Genomic DNA, 14873 nt, shown 5'->3' with positions numbered 1-14873 from the left:
CGCCTACATATCTCGCTGCTGTCCACAGCACTTTTCGAGAAGTCCATCAGATGATTACCTAGTTTTCTAGTCCAAAAAATGGTCGTAATTGTTTACTTTTTCTACCCCCAGTGACGCTTCGAATTGTACACATGTACCACAACAAGCACTGGGCGTTACGAATGCACGAAGGAGATATACTGTAATCGGCCATGCTGTCATTCTGTATACTAGAATATGCAACAAACGGATCCAGTGATACTACCGATTGGTACCTCTGTTCGAAAATGATGGAGGGATTCCCGGAAATTTTCCGGCGGAAAATAATCATGAAAATCGAACCTAATTAGACCATAAGATTCGCTTTTATTTGTTTTATCCAATGGTGTTTAGAGTTGCAGTTAGGCGAGCTAGGGCTCCGCGAAGGCTGGGATAGGAGAATTTTGGTATACATATCTTCTTTTTATTTTATTTTTCTCAATTTTTTTCTTATTAGCTATGTTATCTCCTGCTCCTGCTTCGTAGCCGCAGCATCCGCCTGGAGGTTTGCCATAAAACTGTAGATGCAAGATATCAACCGGTAATACTCATAAAACTAAAAATGGGAACCTTGGTTGAGATCTGTTTGTAGCTTGTAGAAGTTTTCTACTTGAAAATGCAAATTCTTATCTCTAGTGCTATTACAGTCAATCGTTCTCTTTATTTTAATTCGTTCACTGCTCAATATATGTACTGATTCATACGTCGGTAGCACACCGGTTCAATCTGCTCACGTGGGCAGATCCAACGGGTCTGCGATAGCAGCACTAACGTTGCTTTCTATCCCAGTACAACATTGAATTAAACGCGTCAAGGTCCTTGACATTACAGGAATAGTAAATCACAATTATTGTGGCTTTCATCCGTTTTGGCAAATCGGGTGGTCCAAGATCCGATATATCGGGCCCGATTTGCTGGAGGGCTCCGATTTAGCAGGAAGGGCTGAGGGAAGCAAACGGCTGCGAGTTGCGAAGCAGGGGCCAGAAATGCCGCTTTTCGCCGGCAAAAGGGACTGCCGCGAAAACATGTCTGGGGCCCTCTCAGATCGGCGTGGCACGAAGTTGTAGCGGCCGTAGATGTTCACGCAGGTGATTTAGATCGCCATAGTGCTATGAAGTGGCTATATACAGTGTAATATTGTCCCCAATGTCTTGCAGTTCTAATGCGTCATGAGAGGTGGGGAGGTATGTCCAACTTGGAATGCCTCCCCTTTGAGCCTTATGCTACTAACTCAGGTCAGATACAGCTAAATTGGACTAACCGATCATGTGGGAGCTCCATTTTATATAAATCGGACTCCGAGATAACACGTCAAATCGGGCGGCAAAATAGTTGAAAACCACAATATTTACAAATTTACAAATAATATGAAGATTAGGATAAAAACATCATAGTAAAAATAAAGACAATAAAGGAGTAAAAGGCAGAAGAAGATCAATTTCAGTAAATTACTCTTGTCTAATTTGTAACTTGAAGCGAGCAGATATATCTGCAATGTCTAAAAAAAATGAATACAGCGTGAAAATAACAAGATACCTCCGCGTACTACTTAAGTAATCTCCGACTGAAGCGAAAGTACTTCGAAGTAGTAGAAAAAATGAGGCACCAAATCAGTGTGCATCTTTTTGTATTCGTTCCTTATTTGTAGAATGTACGATGCGCTGAAGACTGTGCACTCGTTTTCGCAAACTGGCGAAGTTTTCTGCATACTATCTAACGTTAATTGATCACAGCAACACCATGTACAGACAACGACGGATAAATCCGGCACCACTGAATTGCATCCTCCATAGTAAATGTGCCAGAATTCTCTGTCAGGAACGATAGAGATTGTACAAGGCAATGACATAAAATACACGTAACGGAGCATAAAGTACACACAAATTTAGAGAAAGTACTTCAAACCATATGAAATACAAATGTCAAGTGTAAATCTCGAAGTTGATTGGCTATCTGAATTACTTATTGTAAAAAGTACAACATATGTGTGCCGGGTTTTGCGTTGCCGTATTTATCCGTCGTTGTCTGTAACCTAAATGGATGTGTATACCTGTAGCACGCACGGTGCGACTGCGGAAGTATCGTTAAGCTTAGCTAACAGTAAAGTTGCGTCCCGAAGTAGGACACATATTTAAAGAAAGCAACTGATAAATATGCAAAAAGTAGTGTCCAAGTACTATGGTGCAGCATTGCAGATTCCTGCGAGCTAAATCGTTCTCCACCACTCAACAGATTGCCTCACGACGACGTCGGTGCCCCCACCTGGTATCCTCTAGAGAATGGTGTGGTGCACTCCACGCACTTTTCTGAGAAAATCATCCAAGAGACAAGGCCGCCGCAGTTACAGTACAGTACAGCAGAGCACTTGACACGCCGAGCTCTGCACCACTGGGCACTATGGGCAAGAAGGCCAAGGCGCCTTCCTCTGTCGGGGCGCTCAAGCCGCTGCGCATCTCGCCGCCCGCCGTGAGCTTCGACAAGCGCTCGTGCAACGCCGAGTGCAGCTACGAGTACGACAACCTGCTGGCGCGCAGTCGGCTGGGCGTGCGCCCCTTCCCCGACGTGGAGCGCGGCCAGCCGGCGGCTGTGGACAGCAGCGCGAGCGACTGGCAGCCGCTGCAGGCGCTCGACGGCCTGCTGTGTCTGGCCACGCACCACGTGCTGGAGCTCGTGCAGCTCCGGCGCGCCAACTTCGGGCTGCGCTGGCGGAACACGCGCGTGGGGCGGGACGCGGACGTGCCGCCGCCGCGCTGCATGCTGGGGCCGCACTGGCACCTGATGCTGGCCACGTGGTGCGTCTTCTGCTTCCTGGCGTCCACGGTCAACGTGCTGACGTTCAGGAAGGCCGCGGTGGTGGAGCTGGGCGCGGGGATCTTCCTCTCGGGCATGTGCCTCACGTGCTACGCGCTGGTCGGGTGCTCCAACCCAGGGATCGTGAGGAGGTGAGAGGGCAAGAACGAGGAAGAGAGACGTGGGTGACAGAGGCTGACTGGGTGGTGGTTGGTGTTGCAGGATTGAGCTGCCGCCGGACGACACGTACACGTTCTGCGACCATTGCGACTCGTATCGACCGGAGGGGTGCGTCGCCAGAGGGGTTTGTTTACACGGCCTATTTGCTCTGCTCCTAATGCTATTGGGTGTATGTGTGCGGTTTGCTGTTTTTTTGTTGTTGCAGCGCGCTGCACTGCATGGACTGCCGGGTGTGTATTGAGGAGTATGACCACCATTGTCCGTGGACGGGCAAGTGTGTGGGCAAGGGCAACATCCGCTACTTCTACGCGTGGCTGCTCTTCCTGGTGCTGGCCTTTGTCTACGAGGTGATCGAGTTCACGACCTACTTGCTGCCGCCCGAGGGCCAGGACCTGCCGGACTCGTCGGACGACTCGCTCGAGATCGTTTTCCCCGTCACGATGCCCGCCCCACGTTTGTGAGGAGGATACAGCTTGCACCGGGTGGCAGTCAGCCGCGCTGCGACAGCAGTTGCGCCGCGCCGAGCGGAGCGCACGCGAAGGAGCTCCAGCCACCGACTCGGGATCAATCAAGCTGCTTGCGTGCTTGGACATCGAAGAGAGGCGATGTGATGCGATGCGGGCAGGATTTGCGGACAAAGGGCATGGACCACCAGAATCAGCCCATGGACTGAACTGTTCCGAAAGGCGGCGCACCACGAGAGATTAAATTGACTGAATACTGTAAGGCGGTTTGCCCGATCAAGAGCTCGGCTGCGCGGCACCTGCATGACCAATGTTCAAGGCGAGAATATAAGCAAGCTCAAGAATTATGCTGCCGTCGGGAAGCAGCAAGCGCTGGCGGATATTTTATTTTGGTTCGCATTCAACATGCGTGTAGCGAAAGTGTGAAGTCTGGAATTGTTGATCACAAGTTGTAATGAAACATATTTACATTTTCTTTCACGATACCGGTAGTGTCTGTTCGACACGTTCAACTTAACTTTCGCGTGGCGTGATTGACTTGGTAAAGCTCGACGCTGACGCAGGAATGGAGGCGGCGGCATTGGGTTCCACCATTGACTTCCTCAACGTCAACGACGCCGGCGACCGGGGCATGGATAAATACGACTGCGACAACATGGAGGCCCGCCCGCTGCCGCTAACAGACGCCGACGACGTGCTGGCAGCGACACTCCCCGAGGACGACGACGGCGGCGTGAGCAGATAGCGCCACTTGCTGGCGATGCGCAGCTGCCAGACCAAGAAGCCGACGAGCGACAGCGTCGAGATGCTGAGCGACGTGCCCGTGGACATGTAGAACTGGATCCAGGAGACGGCCCCCAGGTACAAGAAGAAGAGCGCGACGCCGATGAGCAGGAACTTGTAGGCCGCCATCTGCTCCCTCTCGCAGCGCCGCAGCCACCACGCGCTGAAGGGCGACTCCCACTCGAGCTGCCCCACGTCCAGCAGCCGCACGCTGTCCTCCAGCGAGTGCGCCGCGTAGCGCGTGACCGCCAGCTGCAGGTTGGTGCACATGACGGCGCAGATGAGCATGGCCACGCACACGGCCGTGCCCGGCACCGTGTACAGGAACAGCGCGTAGCTGTGCACGTCCTCGGGGACGCCCACGTTGCACATGGCGCTCACGACGAAGCCGCACAGCAGCGTGCACTGCTCCGAGACGGTCGAGAGCTGCTCGGCGCGCGCCTCGCACACCACGTGCTCGCTCTGCAGCTTCTCGCGCCGCAGGGAGCGCTCCATGTCGGCCACGCGCCACTGGTGCGCGCGCACGATGTCGTCGTTCAGCCACTGGACCTCCTGCTCGCGGAACGCCATGTCCTCGTCGCGCCACTGCTTGGCGTTGCGCAGGTCGTACGACCCGAACAGCGCGCTCACCACGCTGCTCGCCATGGCTGAAGCTGAAGTGGTGGTAAAATGGGCAGAAAACAATTATGGGCGGGGTGATTGGGTCCGTTTTTGGGAGTTTGTTCTAATATCTGGTAGAACCAAAAGTGGTCGATCTAAATTTGAGCTCATCAAAAACAGATGGTGAGCGGTTTTAACGTTTGGATCATCCAGAGTAAATCTATGTCAATTTATAACATCCAATTTGGACATAGATTTACTCGTGGGAATTCATGGTGTTTACATTGCTGATCGAGGTCGTCACTCTGGATGACAGCGTTAGCCGATGCCGTTCGGCGCAAAGGCATTTGCAGTACCCAGAGAGAAACATCGGGTTTGAATCCGTGGGAAAAATCCTTTGACATGTATGAAAGCAGAAGTCGAGGTGCTCGATCTGTACGCCGCGAGCACACATCTACGATATTAATAGAAGCCCCTTTTTCTTTTAAGAACAAAACACACTTAGTACGAACCAATAACAAATCCATAATTGCGTATTTGAACGCTGATTGGTCAGCCCTTAATACAGGCGAGGTCACCCGTGCCAAATCTATCAGACTTTAGCGGTAACCTGTTTGGTAGTATTATATAGCATAGCTTATTATAGAGTAAGCGGAAATATGGATGAGTTGTTTGGTACGGAATTGCTTATCTTTGTTAGAGCCTTTAAGAGGCGGTCAGAATCTATTGAGCTCATTGAAGTGGATCTATAATGGATAATAAACTCGCTACAACCCCAGAAGGATTGCTTTCGGTCATTCTCGTTTGGCACTAAAACTACCGTGATTTTCTTCAAAGACGCAATTTTTGTTGTAGTTGTACGCCTAAGGGCCCATCCATGCTTTCTGTGGGTACGGTATGTCCTTTTTGTTGTTTTATTTAGTGTTGGGCTGACGACAGTACAGTATGTATGTGATGGCGGTGCGGTAGGAACGTGAGCTGCTGCTCATATTTGTTTATTTGGCAGTATATTGAGAAATTTTGGGCAAGTGTACCCACCCCCTAGTGTGCTCGGTGCCCTACTTGAGCTTGTGATGTCAAGCTCTGCTTCACGTTCGGTTCAGCAGGAATAAAGTAGTACAGCTCCAGCTTCATCCAGCACCACTTACGATATGAGAAATCGATTTCCCGTACATCCGGACCTCTCCAGGTTTTGTTTTACTACTGCACGAAGACCACGTCGATTACTCTGGAGCCACCGAAGTGGACCTGAACTGCAGGGATAACACCTCGGTGTTCGCCAAATACATGTACTGCTCGGACAAGCTCAGGGTCACAGACCGGTAGCTTTTTCGTTAGCTTTTTCGAGAGCTGAAAGCAGTCTTAGTGCACAGATGGCGGTGGAGAACAGACTGTACATTCAGCTTTCACACTGTATGATACCGGAGGTTGTCTGTATGTACTCGCCGACTACTCTGTTTTCGTGTGTGCGTTAGCACTTTGTAGTACTTTTTTAAAACTCAAAGGCTATTATAATACGATACACTCCATCTTCTATATGTATAATAGTTCGGATCATTGATCTACCTGCATTTCCATGCCGGCAGCAAGTATGTACGTTGATGCTCTATACCAACCAGACCCACTTGAGTTAGAATATGAAAAGTGAGGATTTGATTAGGATCCTTTGTGCGGAGTCAGAGCCTGTGTGCACCCAATCACAAGTCGTAAAGTCGTTCCGACTGTCCGACATATACGATCGGTAAGGTTAAGTCGTCTTGTTGGACTTGTTCCGACCTGGCAGCTGGTAAATCTCCGAGCACTGCGCCCTGCTGACGCAAACTGTTCAGTCACTATTCAATTTGTCCTCTCCGTGTCGGAATGAGCAATAAGCGCTTCACCGTCAACCCCTTCGGGGAGTTGACGCTGACAGCTGAAGACCGCGCCAAACTGCTCGAACTCGCTGACTCCATCGCTCTCGCCAAGGTCGACGAGTATGAAGAGTATCTCAACAACGACAAGCAAGTGGACCTCAAACGCTGGAAGAAGTTCACGAATTCAGGCGCTACAACGTCGTACCTCGAGCGGAAGAAGGTGAACCCGACGTCCAAGATGCCGGAGACGCTCATGGTCGGCCCGTTACCCGGTACTCTGGACGAGAACATGTTCGGACTCATAAGCCCAACTCTCGAGGCCATGCGGATCAAGTCGTCCTACTTAAACGACTTCAGTGCAGCAGCCGTTCTCGCTACTCTAGCGGAGCCGACGGAGGACGAGCCTTTTCGATCCGTAGTGGTTAAGTGGATGGAGATCGATATCCCCGGAGCCTCTATCGGAATCGTACGCAACCGCGACTACGTCTACCTTGAGAGCACAGGCATCATGCATACAGCGAGCGGTGGTCGCGTGGGGTATCACGTTCTCCACTCTGTCAACTTTCCCCAAACTCACAAACTACCGAGCAGAATTCGCGGCAATATGTCTCTTTGCTGTATTTTCCACCAAGAGGGGCCCGATAAGACGGACTGTCGCGGTACGGGCATCATGGAGCCGGGAGGGGATATTATTCGAGTTGTGGCGGTGATGGGGATGGTTCATGCGACGATGGCGGGGCTGAAATACTCGTACTGCGGTCAGATGAAGAAATTGGCGTGGTTGCTAGAGCAGAAACACGCCGAGTATAGGGAGAACGGGGTCCCCGAGACTGGACACGAGTGTGTGACGTGCTCGAAGGTGACCAAGACGTCGAGGTTCGGCAAGTCTCGCAGCACATGCAAGTTGTGTTTTGGGTCGTTGTGCGGTTCGTGCAAAGTCTCCAAGAAGCTGACCTTTATTGCACCCGACTTGGAGCTCTCTCAGAGGAAAGTGAGCTTCTGTGTCAAGTGCTTGATTGACGCAACCAAGTTGGATACGCTGGAAGCTGCGCGCCAGGAACTAGTCGACAAGGAGAACATCCAATCACGAACGTACGCATTTTCCATGATGAGCTCAAGCTCAGAGTCGATCGTCTCGAGTAGATCGTACCGCTAGTTGCTTTAATTAATATAGCCTTGCGTCCACGAAATGCTTCGAAGTACACCTTTTCAACTTCAAAACCGCAAATTCCAAGTTCAATTCTGCAAAAGGTAAGTTCAAAACTGCACGAGCAGAGACCAGGCTAGCTTCGTACTTTTATACACAGCTCATTGGTTGGCACGCAGCCCAGCTAGCCAATAGACAAATTGTACTCTATAATCGTATACGATGATAGATATCATACAGTTTGTAATATACATTTATAGAGTATTGTTGTTTTGATCTTACCTTTTGCTGTTTTGAACTTACAATTTGCAGTTTTGAAGTTGAAAAGGTGTAGTTTTTTTATCGATGCTTTGAACGAAGTACACAGCATATTATACTGGGAGGACAGTTTTAGCTGGCTGAACAGCCTAACCAATTTTATTTCAGTGGGAGCTTCCCCCCAACTTTTTAAAGTATTGTGCTTTTCAGTTGTTTTGGCAAATCGGACGTGTAAAACAGCTACCTACTAAGATGGGGCTAGGTTATCGGAGCAGATTAGCAGGTCCCATTAGGACCAAGAATTGCTAGTCCGATGGAAGCACTTGCGCAGGTCCTACAAACAGCCGAAAGCCCGAATGTCGCCCATTTTCACGGCATTCGGGGTTTGAGGTCTTACGAAGGGCTCCTACCAAGTCTTGTGGCAGGACTTTCCTACGAGCTGACTCTAATACGGTGTATGTCAAACGCAGAATAAACCTATGAAAACACGATGCAGTCGATACGTTAAACACTCCAGTCGTCGCCATTCGCCTTCGCGGGTTCCGGCATTGCTTGCTTCCCCAAACAAAGATTGCTTGACTTGGACTCCAACCGGAGTCCATTGAACGGAGAGACTCCAGGAGACCACTCATCGGACTCGTCCGAGATTTGCATCTCAGATTTAGAGACCACCAACCTCAGATTAACTGACCTCCAAAGTCCTACGTAGGACTCGGGAAAATGACCGAAAGGCACAATACATGTATTTGCCAATTAAAATTGGCAAATGTCGCCTGAGTCCATAGTCCACAGATTATGGCTACCGTAACATCACAAAGCTTGTACATTTCGTGGCTGGTTGTTCCCAGAATGTTGACTGTATCCGTAGTGTGTACCACACACTGTAGTGAGCAGTTATTGAATTTATGAAATTTATTTGAAAAATCATAACTAGGATAGCAGTATTTTCTCTTGTAAGTTAAAAATAACTCAAAATCAATGAAATAACAACTGACGGATTGCTCTCTTTCCTGTGTCTGTTCGCGCCAATGGCTGTGGCTTCGTTGAGACTGACTAAATGCACTGAGTGGGATCGTATTTAAAAGGAGTGACACAGTACGAGTCTGGTAAATTACGCAAATTTATTACCGACGATTTTCAATATTTTAAAAATCGAAATCTTGACACCCCCTCTCCCCACTTTTCTCCCATCCTCCAAAACTCCACTGGCTCTACTGGCTCTCATTTGGAGTTTGGCGCGTTTGGAGCTCAAGTGACTGGTTGGGCAGCTATTCGTGTACATATAGTGAGCGAGTCCCCCCCCCCTCTTCCTCCTCCTGCTCCTCCCCGTCCTGCTCTCTCATGTGTATGTCTATCGCTAGCAGGTTAATACACGGAATGGTACAGGCGGCTTTGAGAGAGAGAGAGAGCGGACCAGAGCTGCGCAGAACGGCAGTCGGTGTCTCAGACTAAGCGAGGGCTGGGAGACTACGCAAAGGCTGCACGTAGACTGAGCGTCTGGGGCGAGTGTCTGAGACTGGGCGATGACTAGGAGACGCGCTCAGGCGCTGCTCAGCGCCTGGGCGTCTGCTCGAAGGTTAACGTACACGAAGCTGGAACTGCCAGACCATGCGGCGTTTGCGTGAGATGACAGGTGCGTTAGTGCTATCGCTATAGCTACGATGAAGGGAGGGGGGTTCTTAAATGTATTACTGCCTATCCTTTAGACGTGGCGCTCCGAGATGTCCACAACATGATTTCAAAAATGCTTGAAGAGCGCCGCGCAAGCGCAAGGGCCGCCCAGGACCTGCGGCGGGATAGATTGCGCTAGGCTGCACGGACGTGGTGAAGCTTTGAGACCAGGGATACCAAGAACATCAAGGGTTGACGCGGTGGTGCTTCCTCGAGATGTATACGTGGGCGCAGAGTCTAATTCAAGCTGTTCAGGGTGACGCTCGTATCGTATAATGCACACGTGTACGTTCCTGATAGTCTGTGTACCTGTAGATGCCGACAGGGTACATAGTGTGTGTGTCTGTAGATACCGTACAGGTACCTATAGGTACTATGCATACTCGATTGATGTATCTACAGGCACTTTAAGAATGGTATGCGTACTTGCCTTTTCAGGGTCGATTTGACAGTGTGTGAGGCAGTCGGATGCCTGGTCAACTGAGCGAAGATCGTAACTGAGCGCTTCGGTGCGTCGTTATATAGAAGTTGACAATACGCGGGTTTTGCGTTGTCATGGCAATGCTGCAAGTCTAGGCTCTCTCCATTAGTGTATCGTGCAGTTTGTAGAGTAGCACAGTATTCTCAGGTTTATAACGTGGTTTAGTAGCTACGTCGATGTTGCTAGCGCAACTCTACACCCGATTGGCGCGACCTAGTCCTCAACAACTCCCGTACTAGCAGGCGACAAGGTGACCATACTGTTTTCTTGGTCAATACGAGATTCGCTAAGTGCTTTTTACATTCGAACGACCGTTGCCACCACTTCCTATTTCCTGCAACATTCGTGTAACATAGAGCTCTTGAAGCATTCAGAGCCACACAACAAAATCTCTACATTTGGTGAAATTTATGAAATCTATTTGAATAGAATACCCCTCTTTTCCAACCTCGGTACCAATATTACCTGACTCAGTGCCATTTGGTACCTAGAAACAGACGAGTGCCTGCAGGTTCTGTACCCATGTACCTCGATGGCCCGGTTATGTGCTTCTCACTCAGTGCCTTTATCAACGCTCGGCTTCGTTTTGGCCCCGCTCTAAATTGACTAAACCCCATGAATCCTTCTTGTGTACATTTGTATAGCTGGAATGCGCCTTTAACTTCTTTCGTGTCTTTTGCACGGCAACTTCGCCATTTTTTAAAAGGCGCTACACCAGGGTTGGAAAACTTGCCACCAATTTTCATGTTACATTATTCTTGCCTACTCCACGTTTGCACACAAATGAAGTCTACACTGTCCTCCCAGACCAAAGCTTTGCCTCTAGTACGTTTTTTTTCGTTCCTTACAGCGTATCCACCGGTGCACTTAGCAGCTTCATCAGTTTTAAGAAGTCTAGTACGGCGTCGTTGTGATCACAGGATGTCAAGAGATTTTGCTACGGCGTGGCTTGCCTAGAAGGCAAGATCAAAAAGCGTTGTAATTCAATGCTCAGGTAGATGGCTCAAAGTTCTAATGTACAAGTGTGTCTACGGGACCCTGACAGCGAGAAAGAGACGACAGAATGCACTATTCAAATATTAATCAAGTAAAAATGGATAGTTCAGGAAAGATCTTAGCCAGTTTGGCCCCCATTCACTGTCTTCTACCTACAATTGCGCGAAAGGTTAGCGCGAGAAAGAGGATATCGAGACGCAATAAGTTCACATTATTTGCCAAAAATTATTATGCCCATCGACTGCAGCTCCTCGCCACACGCTGGTACGCTACGGCTGTTGAACTCTCATGCAAGCCGAAGTCACGACCAATGACCATCTACAGTCCATAATGATCCCGTGTTTAAGAAGGAAGGACAAAACGCAAAGACTCCATATGTAGTATTCACATGCACATTAGCTGCTCATACCTGGTCGAAAGCACCCCATTCATCCTAACTAGGTCCGTGGATAACAAACTAGTAGGCGAATGATCCGATGGAAATCTCCGAGTCTGAGCTCCACGCGGAAAACGCGTAGCTTCCTAGCTGGATGGCTTCCTTATACACTAATTCGTGGCGCGCAGCTTCCTGCGTGTCCATTTTGGTTGCCTCGAGCAAACACTTGACACAAAAGCTCACTTTCCGCTGAGAGAGCTCTGAATCCGGTCCAATGTAGCTTAGTTTCCTCGTCACCTTGCAGGACCCACACATAGCTCCAAAGCACAACTTGCACATACTGGTTGACTTGCCGAATCTCGAAGCTTTGGTCGGCTTGGAGCACGTCTCGCACTCGGACCTGGTCTTCGGAGGTCCGTTCTCCCTCAATTCAGCATGTTTCAGCTCAATCAGCCAGGCCAATTTCTTCATGTGGCCGCAGAAGGGTTTCGAAAAAGTTAATGGTCATGGACCTTTAATTGCCATAGTACCTCTCCGTAATGGATGGAATCGTCGGCGAGGGATCCTTCCCTATCTCCAGTTTACAAACTTAAAGTCATTTTGAGGCGCATGTCTCCGCAGGTCCCTCCATACTTTCGTACGCACTGCCGCAGTGCCACTGCGTACTACGCAGGGGCTTTGAGCGGCGCGGCCTCAGCACGCATTTGCACCACATCAAACACACGCTTTTCTTCTCCCATGCCGCACAGGTCGCGGTGACCGTCACCCCCGCCATGGCTCGACAGCTCGATGGATCGTCGCCGAGTCAACCACTACGTCTACGTGCGGCGATTCCTTAACAAACGGGTGCGCGAATTCTAGCGAAGGAAGGTGCCGTACTAATATTGCTTTCAGCGCCAGAACTAAGCGACCTAGAGAACAATCAGATGCAACCACTGGCGCTTCAAGCTGTATGGTTAGGGGGCGGGATGCGGCAGTGAATATAAGCTTTGCCAATGCCGCTTAACGCTTTACGCGAGAGCCCGGGAGCCTCAAGTGCGCATCCACGGATACAAGTACCGATTCGCTGAGATCTTAGCGATTAGTGCTCCTTGCTAAGGGCGCCGGTATACACTAACTTAGCCTAGAAGCCGCAGGAAGTCATTTGTTGTGTAGAGTAACACACTTTTTTATTGAGGGACAATGGTCCATTGTGCGTCGTGTATGGGAAGTGGACGGTTCACTTAACCGGTTAGGGCAGGTGAACCGGCGTTTTCCGGCGCCGCGGCAGTTGCGGTCTTCCCCTCGAGAAGCACAAAAGCCGAGCACAGAGCTCGTTCAAGATCTACCGACGAGCCCGGCTCACACTTTGGACCATGGCGCGGCAGCCGAACCCGCCCACGACTGTCTCGCTGGCTGACGAGTTACGCGGGCACGTCGTCCGCTTGGAGTGCCCGTACGAGCTGGCAGCGCGCGACTGAGACGGGCCCATCTACGCTGAGTTGATCGAGCCGAGGCAATTGAGTCCGGGCCATCGCAGTCCCTTCGTCGAGGACGACTCTGTGCGCCGCCCCGGGTGGCTATGCAACCTCATCTACTACAGATTCGACCACGACGCTGCGCGCGAGCGCCGCGGCGACGACCAAGATCCCGATGACCGTGCAGTGATCCCATTCGGCCGCCTAACCCGACCCTTCGAGGACTTGAAGGACGAGTGGCGCGACCGCCCGTTATTAATGCTATTTCGGTTTGTTCGCTTCAAAATCTGCTTTCTCGCTGCAGTTGATGACCGTGGTGCCCGCGGCGGCACCACTTTCGTTGAAACTCCCTTGGAAGTGTACCTCGTTGGTCAGGTGGTGGCGTACCGACCTTGTTCCCGTTTGACTTTCACCACCCAGTCTGGCGCGCGCCTCCGCCTCACAGCGAGCTTCGCGTGTGTCGTCGCAGTACGGCAACCAGCTACAGCTCCAGCCGCTCATGTCCTCATCCCATGCAACGTGGCATGGGAGAACCAGATCTCTCGTGATGAATTTGTTGTGGGCTGGTGTCATGGTGTGCCGGCGACCTCCAGTCCAAACCGGCACACGCCTCGTTTTCACTCGCGTTGGAGAGAGCTGGAGATTGGATCTGTGAACAATGATGAACTACAACGACAACTTCAAGAGGTCCTGGTTCCCGCTGGCTCCGACACCACCTTTGACTTCAGCTCGGCCTCCATTCCTGTCATTTCGGAGTTTGGGCGCATTTTAACAGTGTGTCCGCTGGATTATGTTCGCAAATACATCGGGCCTTCGGGTTCCAATGCCCGCCGCCTCGACGGGGATGAAGATAGCGACTCTGATGCCCCTGCAGATGTGCTGGCGGTGGGTCTTTCGCGTGGACGTCCCCTGCCTCGTGAATCGCCGGTGATTGTTGGCATGAGATCGCCGCTGCAGTTGGCGCCCCCTGTTCCGGCTCAGTGGCTTCCTGGAACTCTATTGGCCGGCGACGATGCAGCGGATATCTCACGGGCTCAGGACCGTGATGAAGGCACTGCGGTATCCGCCGTCACTGCTCCGACCACTTCCAGTTCGTCACCCACGGCACCAGCTCCTGGGGCCCGCCCAGCAGCGGACATGCAACCTCCTTCGCTGGGCACATCAGATGCTGCTTCGACCAACGCACAGACAATGACGGTAGTGTTAGCTATGGCACCGTCTACTCAAAAGCTCGTGGAGCCAACCTAAAAATGGATTCAACAACAACTTGATCGTCCTGCTTCGACGGGGCCGGCGCCCCCTTCGCATCCAATTCAACCTGTTTCCTCGCCTCCGGCGGCGGTGAGAAGAGAACCGGCGGTTGATCGGCGGTCTCGGCGAGCACAGGAACGTCCGCATATCCACCGCGATCGACGCAGTCGAAGCCCGAGCCCGCGACGTGGCCATGCACGCGATGGTCGCGACCGGCGGAGCCGCAGTCGCCACCGCGACCGGAGTCGCTCCCGCAGTCCGGGCCGAGCGCGGTCTCGCCACACCAGCATCCGGCTTCAACGGAACTCGACTCCGCCCCCTCGTCGGTATGTGTATTCCCCCCACGCCGACGGTCGGGACGGGCAAGGCCACAGTTCGCCGCCCGAGCCATCTCGGCCTTGGAGTCAGCATGAGGATTGGCAATCAGGGCCTCCCACTGGGCAGCACAGTGGGCACTCGGATCGCGGGGGCGCGGACTTTCAGGACCGCGCTGACGGAGATTACGACTTGCACCAGTACTCTGGAACCCGCCGGAGCCGAGCGGATCC

At 51.4% G+C, this 14873-nt stretch overlaps 3 protein-coding genes across 3 annotated transcripts; 2 read left to right on the top strand and 1 right to left on the bottom strand.

Moving 5' to 3' along the window:
- Positions 1 to 2910: 2910 nt before the first annotated feature.
- Positions 2911 to 3952, top strand: PHYSODRAFT_284693 (hypothetical protein). Its single transcript, XM_009520065.1, has one exon. It carries the CDS (start codon positions 3207 to 3209, stop codon positions 3447 to 3449), a length of 243 nt encoding a protein of 80 aa, XP_009518360.1. The 5' UTR covers positions 2911 to 3206; the 3' UTR covers positions 3450 to 3952.
- A 13-nt stretch (positions 3953 to 3965) lies between these two features.
- Positions 3966 to 4880, bottom strand: PHYSODRAFT_295628 (hypothetical protein; the record flags this gene model as incomplete). Its single annotated transcript, XM_009520064.1, has 1 exon — positions 3966 to 4880. The coding sequence occupies one exon, from the start codon at positions 4878 to 4880 to the stop codon at positions 3966 to 3968; it is 915 nt and encodes a 304-aa protein (XP_009518359.1).
- Positions 4881 to 6695: 1815 nt separating this feature from the next.
- On the top strand, positions 6696 to 14120 carry PHYSODRAFT_344379 (hypothetical protein; the record flags this gene model as incomplete). Its single annotated transcript, XM_009520063.1, has 4 exons — positions 6696 to 7780; positions 12888 to 13052; positions 13137 to 14054; positions 14093 to 14120. The coding sequence occupies 4 exons, from the start codon at positions 6696 to 6698 to the stop codon at positions 14118 to 14120; spliced, it is 2196 nt and encodes a 731-aa protein (XP_009518358.1).
- Between the last annotated feature and the right edge of the window lie 753 nt (positions 14121 to 14873).

The sequence above is a fragment of the Phytophthora sojae genome, assembly GCF_000149755.1.
Source record: "Phytophthora sojae unplaced genomic scaffold PHYSOscaffold_2, whole genome shotgun sequence".
Taxonomy (NCBI): Eukaryota; Oomycota; class Peronosporomycetes; order Peronosporales; family Peronosporaceae; genus Phytophthora; species Phytophthora sojae.
The sequence above is the reverse complement of the archived record's forward strand: the minus strand, read 5'-3'. Positions and strand labels throughout refer to the sequence as shown.

What these genes read in the sequence shown, in the direction of transcription:
- PHYSODRAFT_284693 (XM_009520065.1), top strand. Translation starts at nt 3,207, where the DNA reads ATGGACTGCCGGGTGTGTATTGAGGAGTATGACCACCATTGTCCGTGG.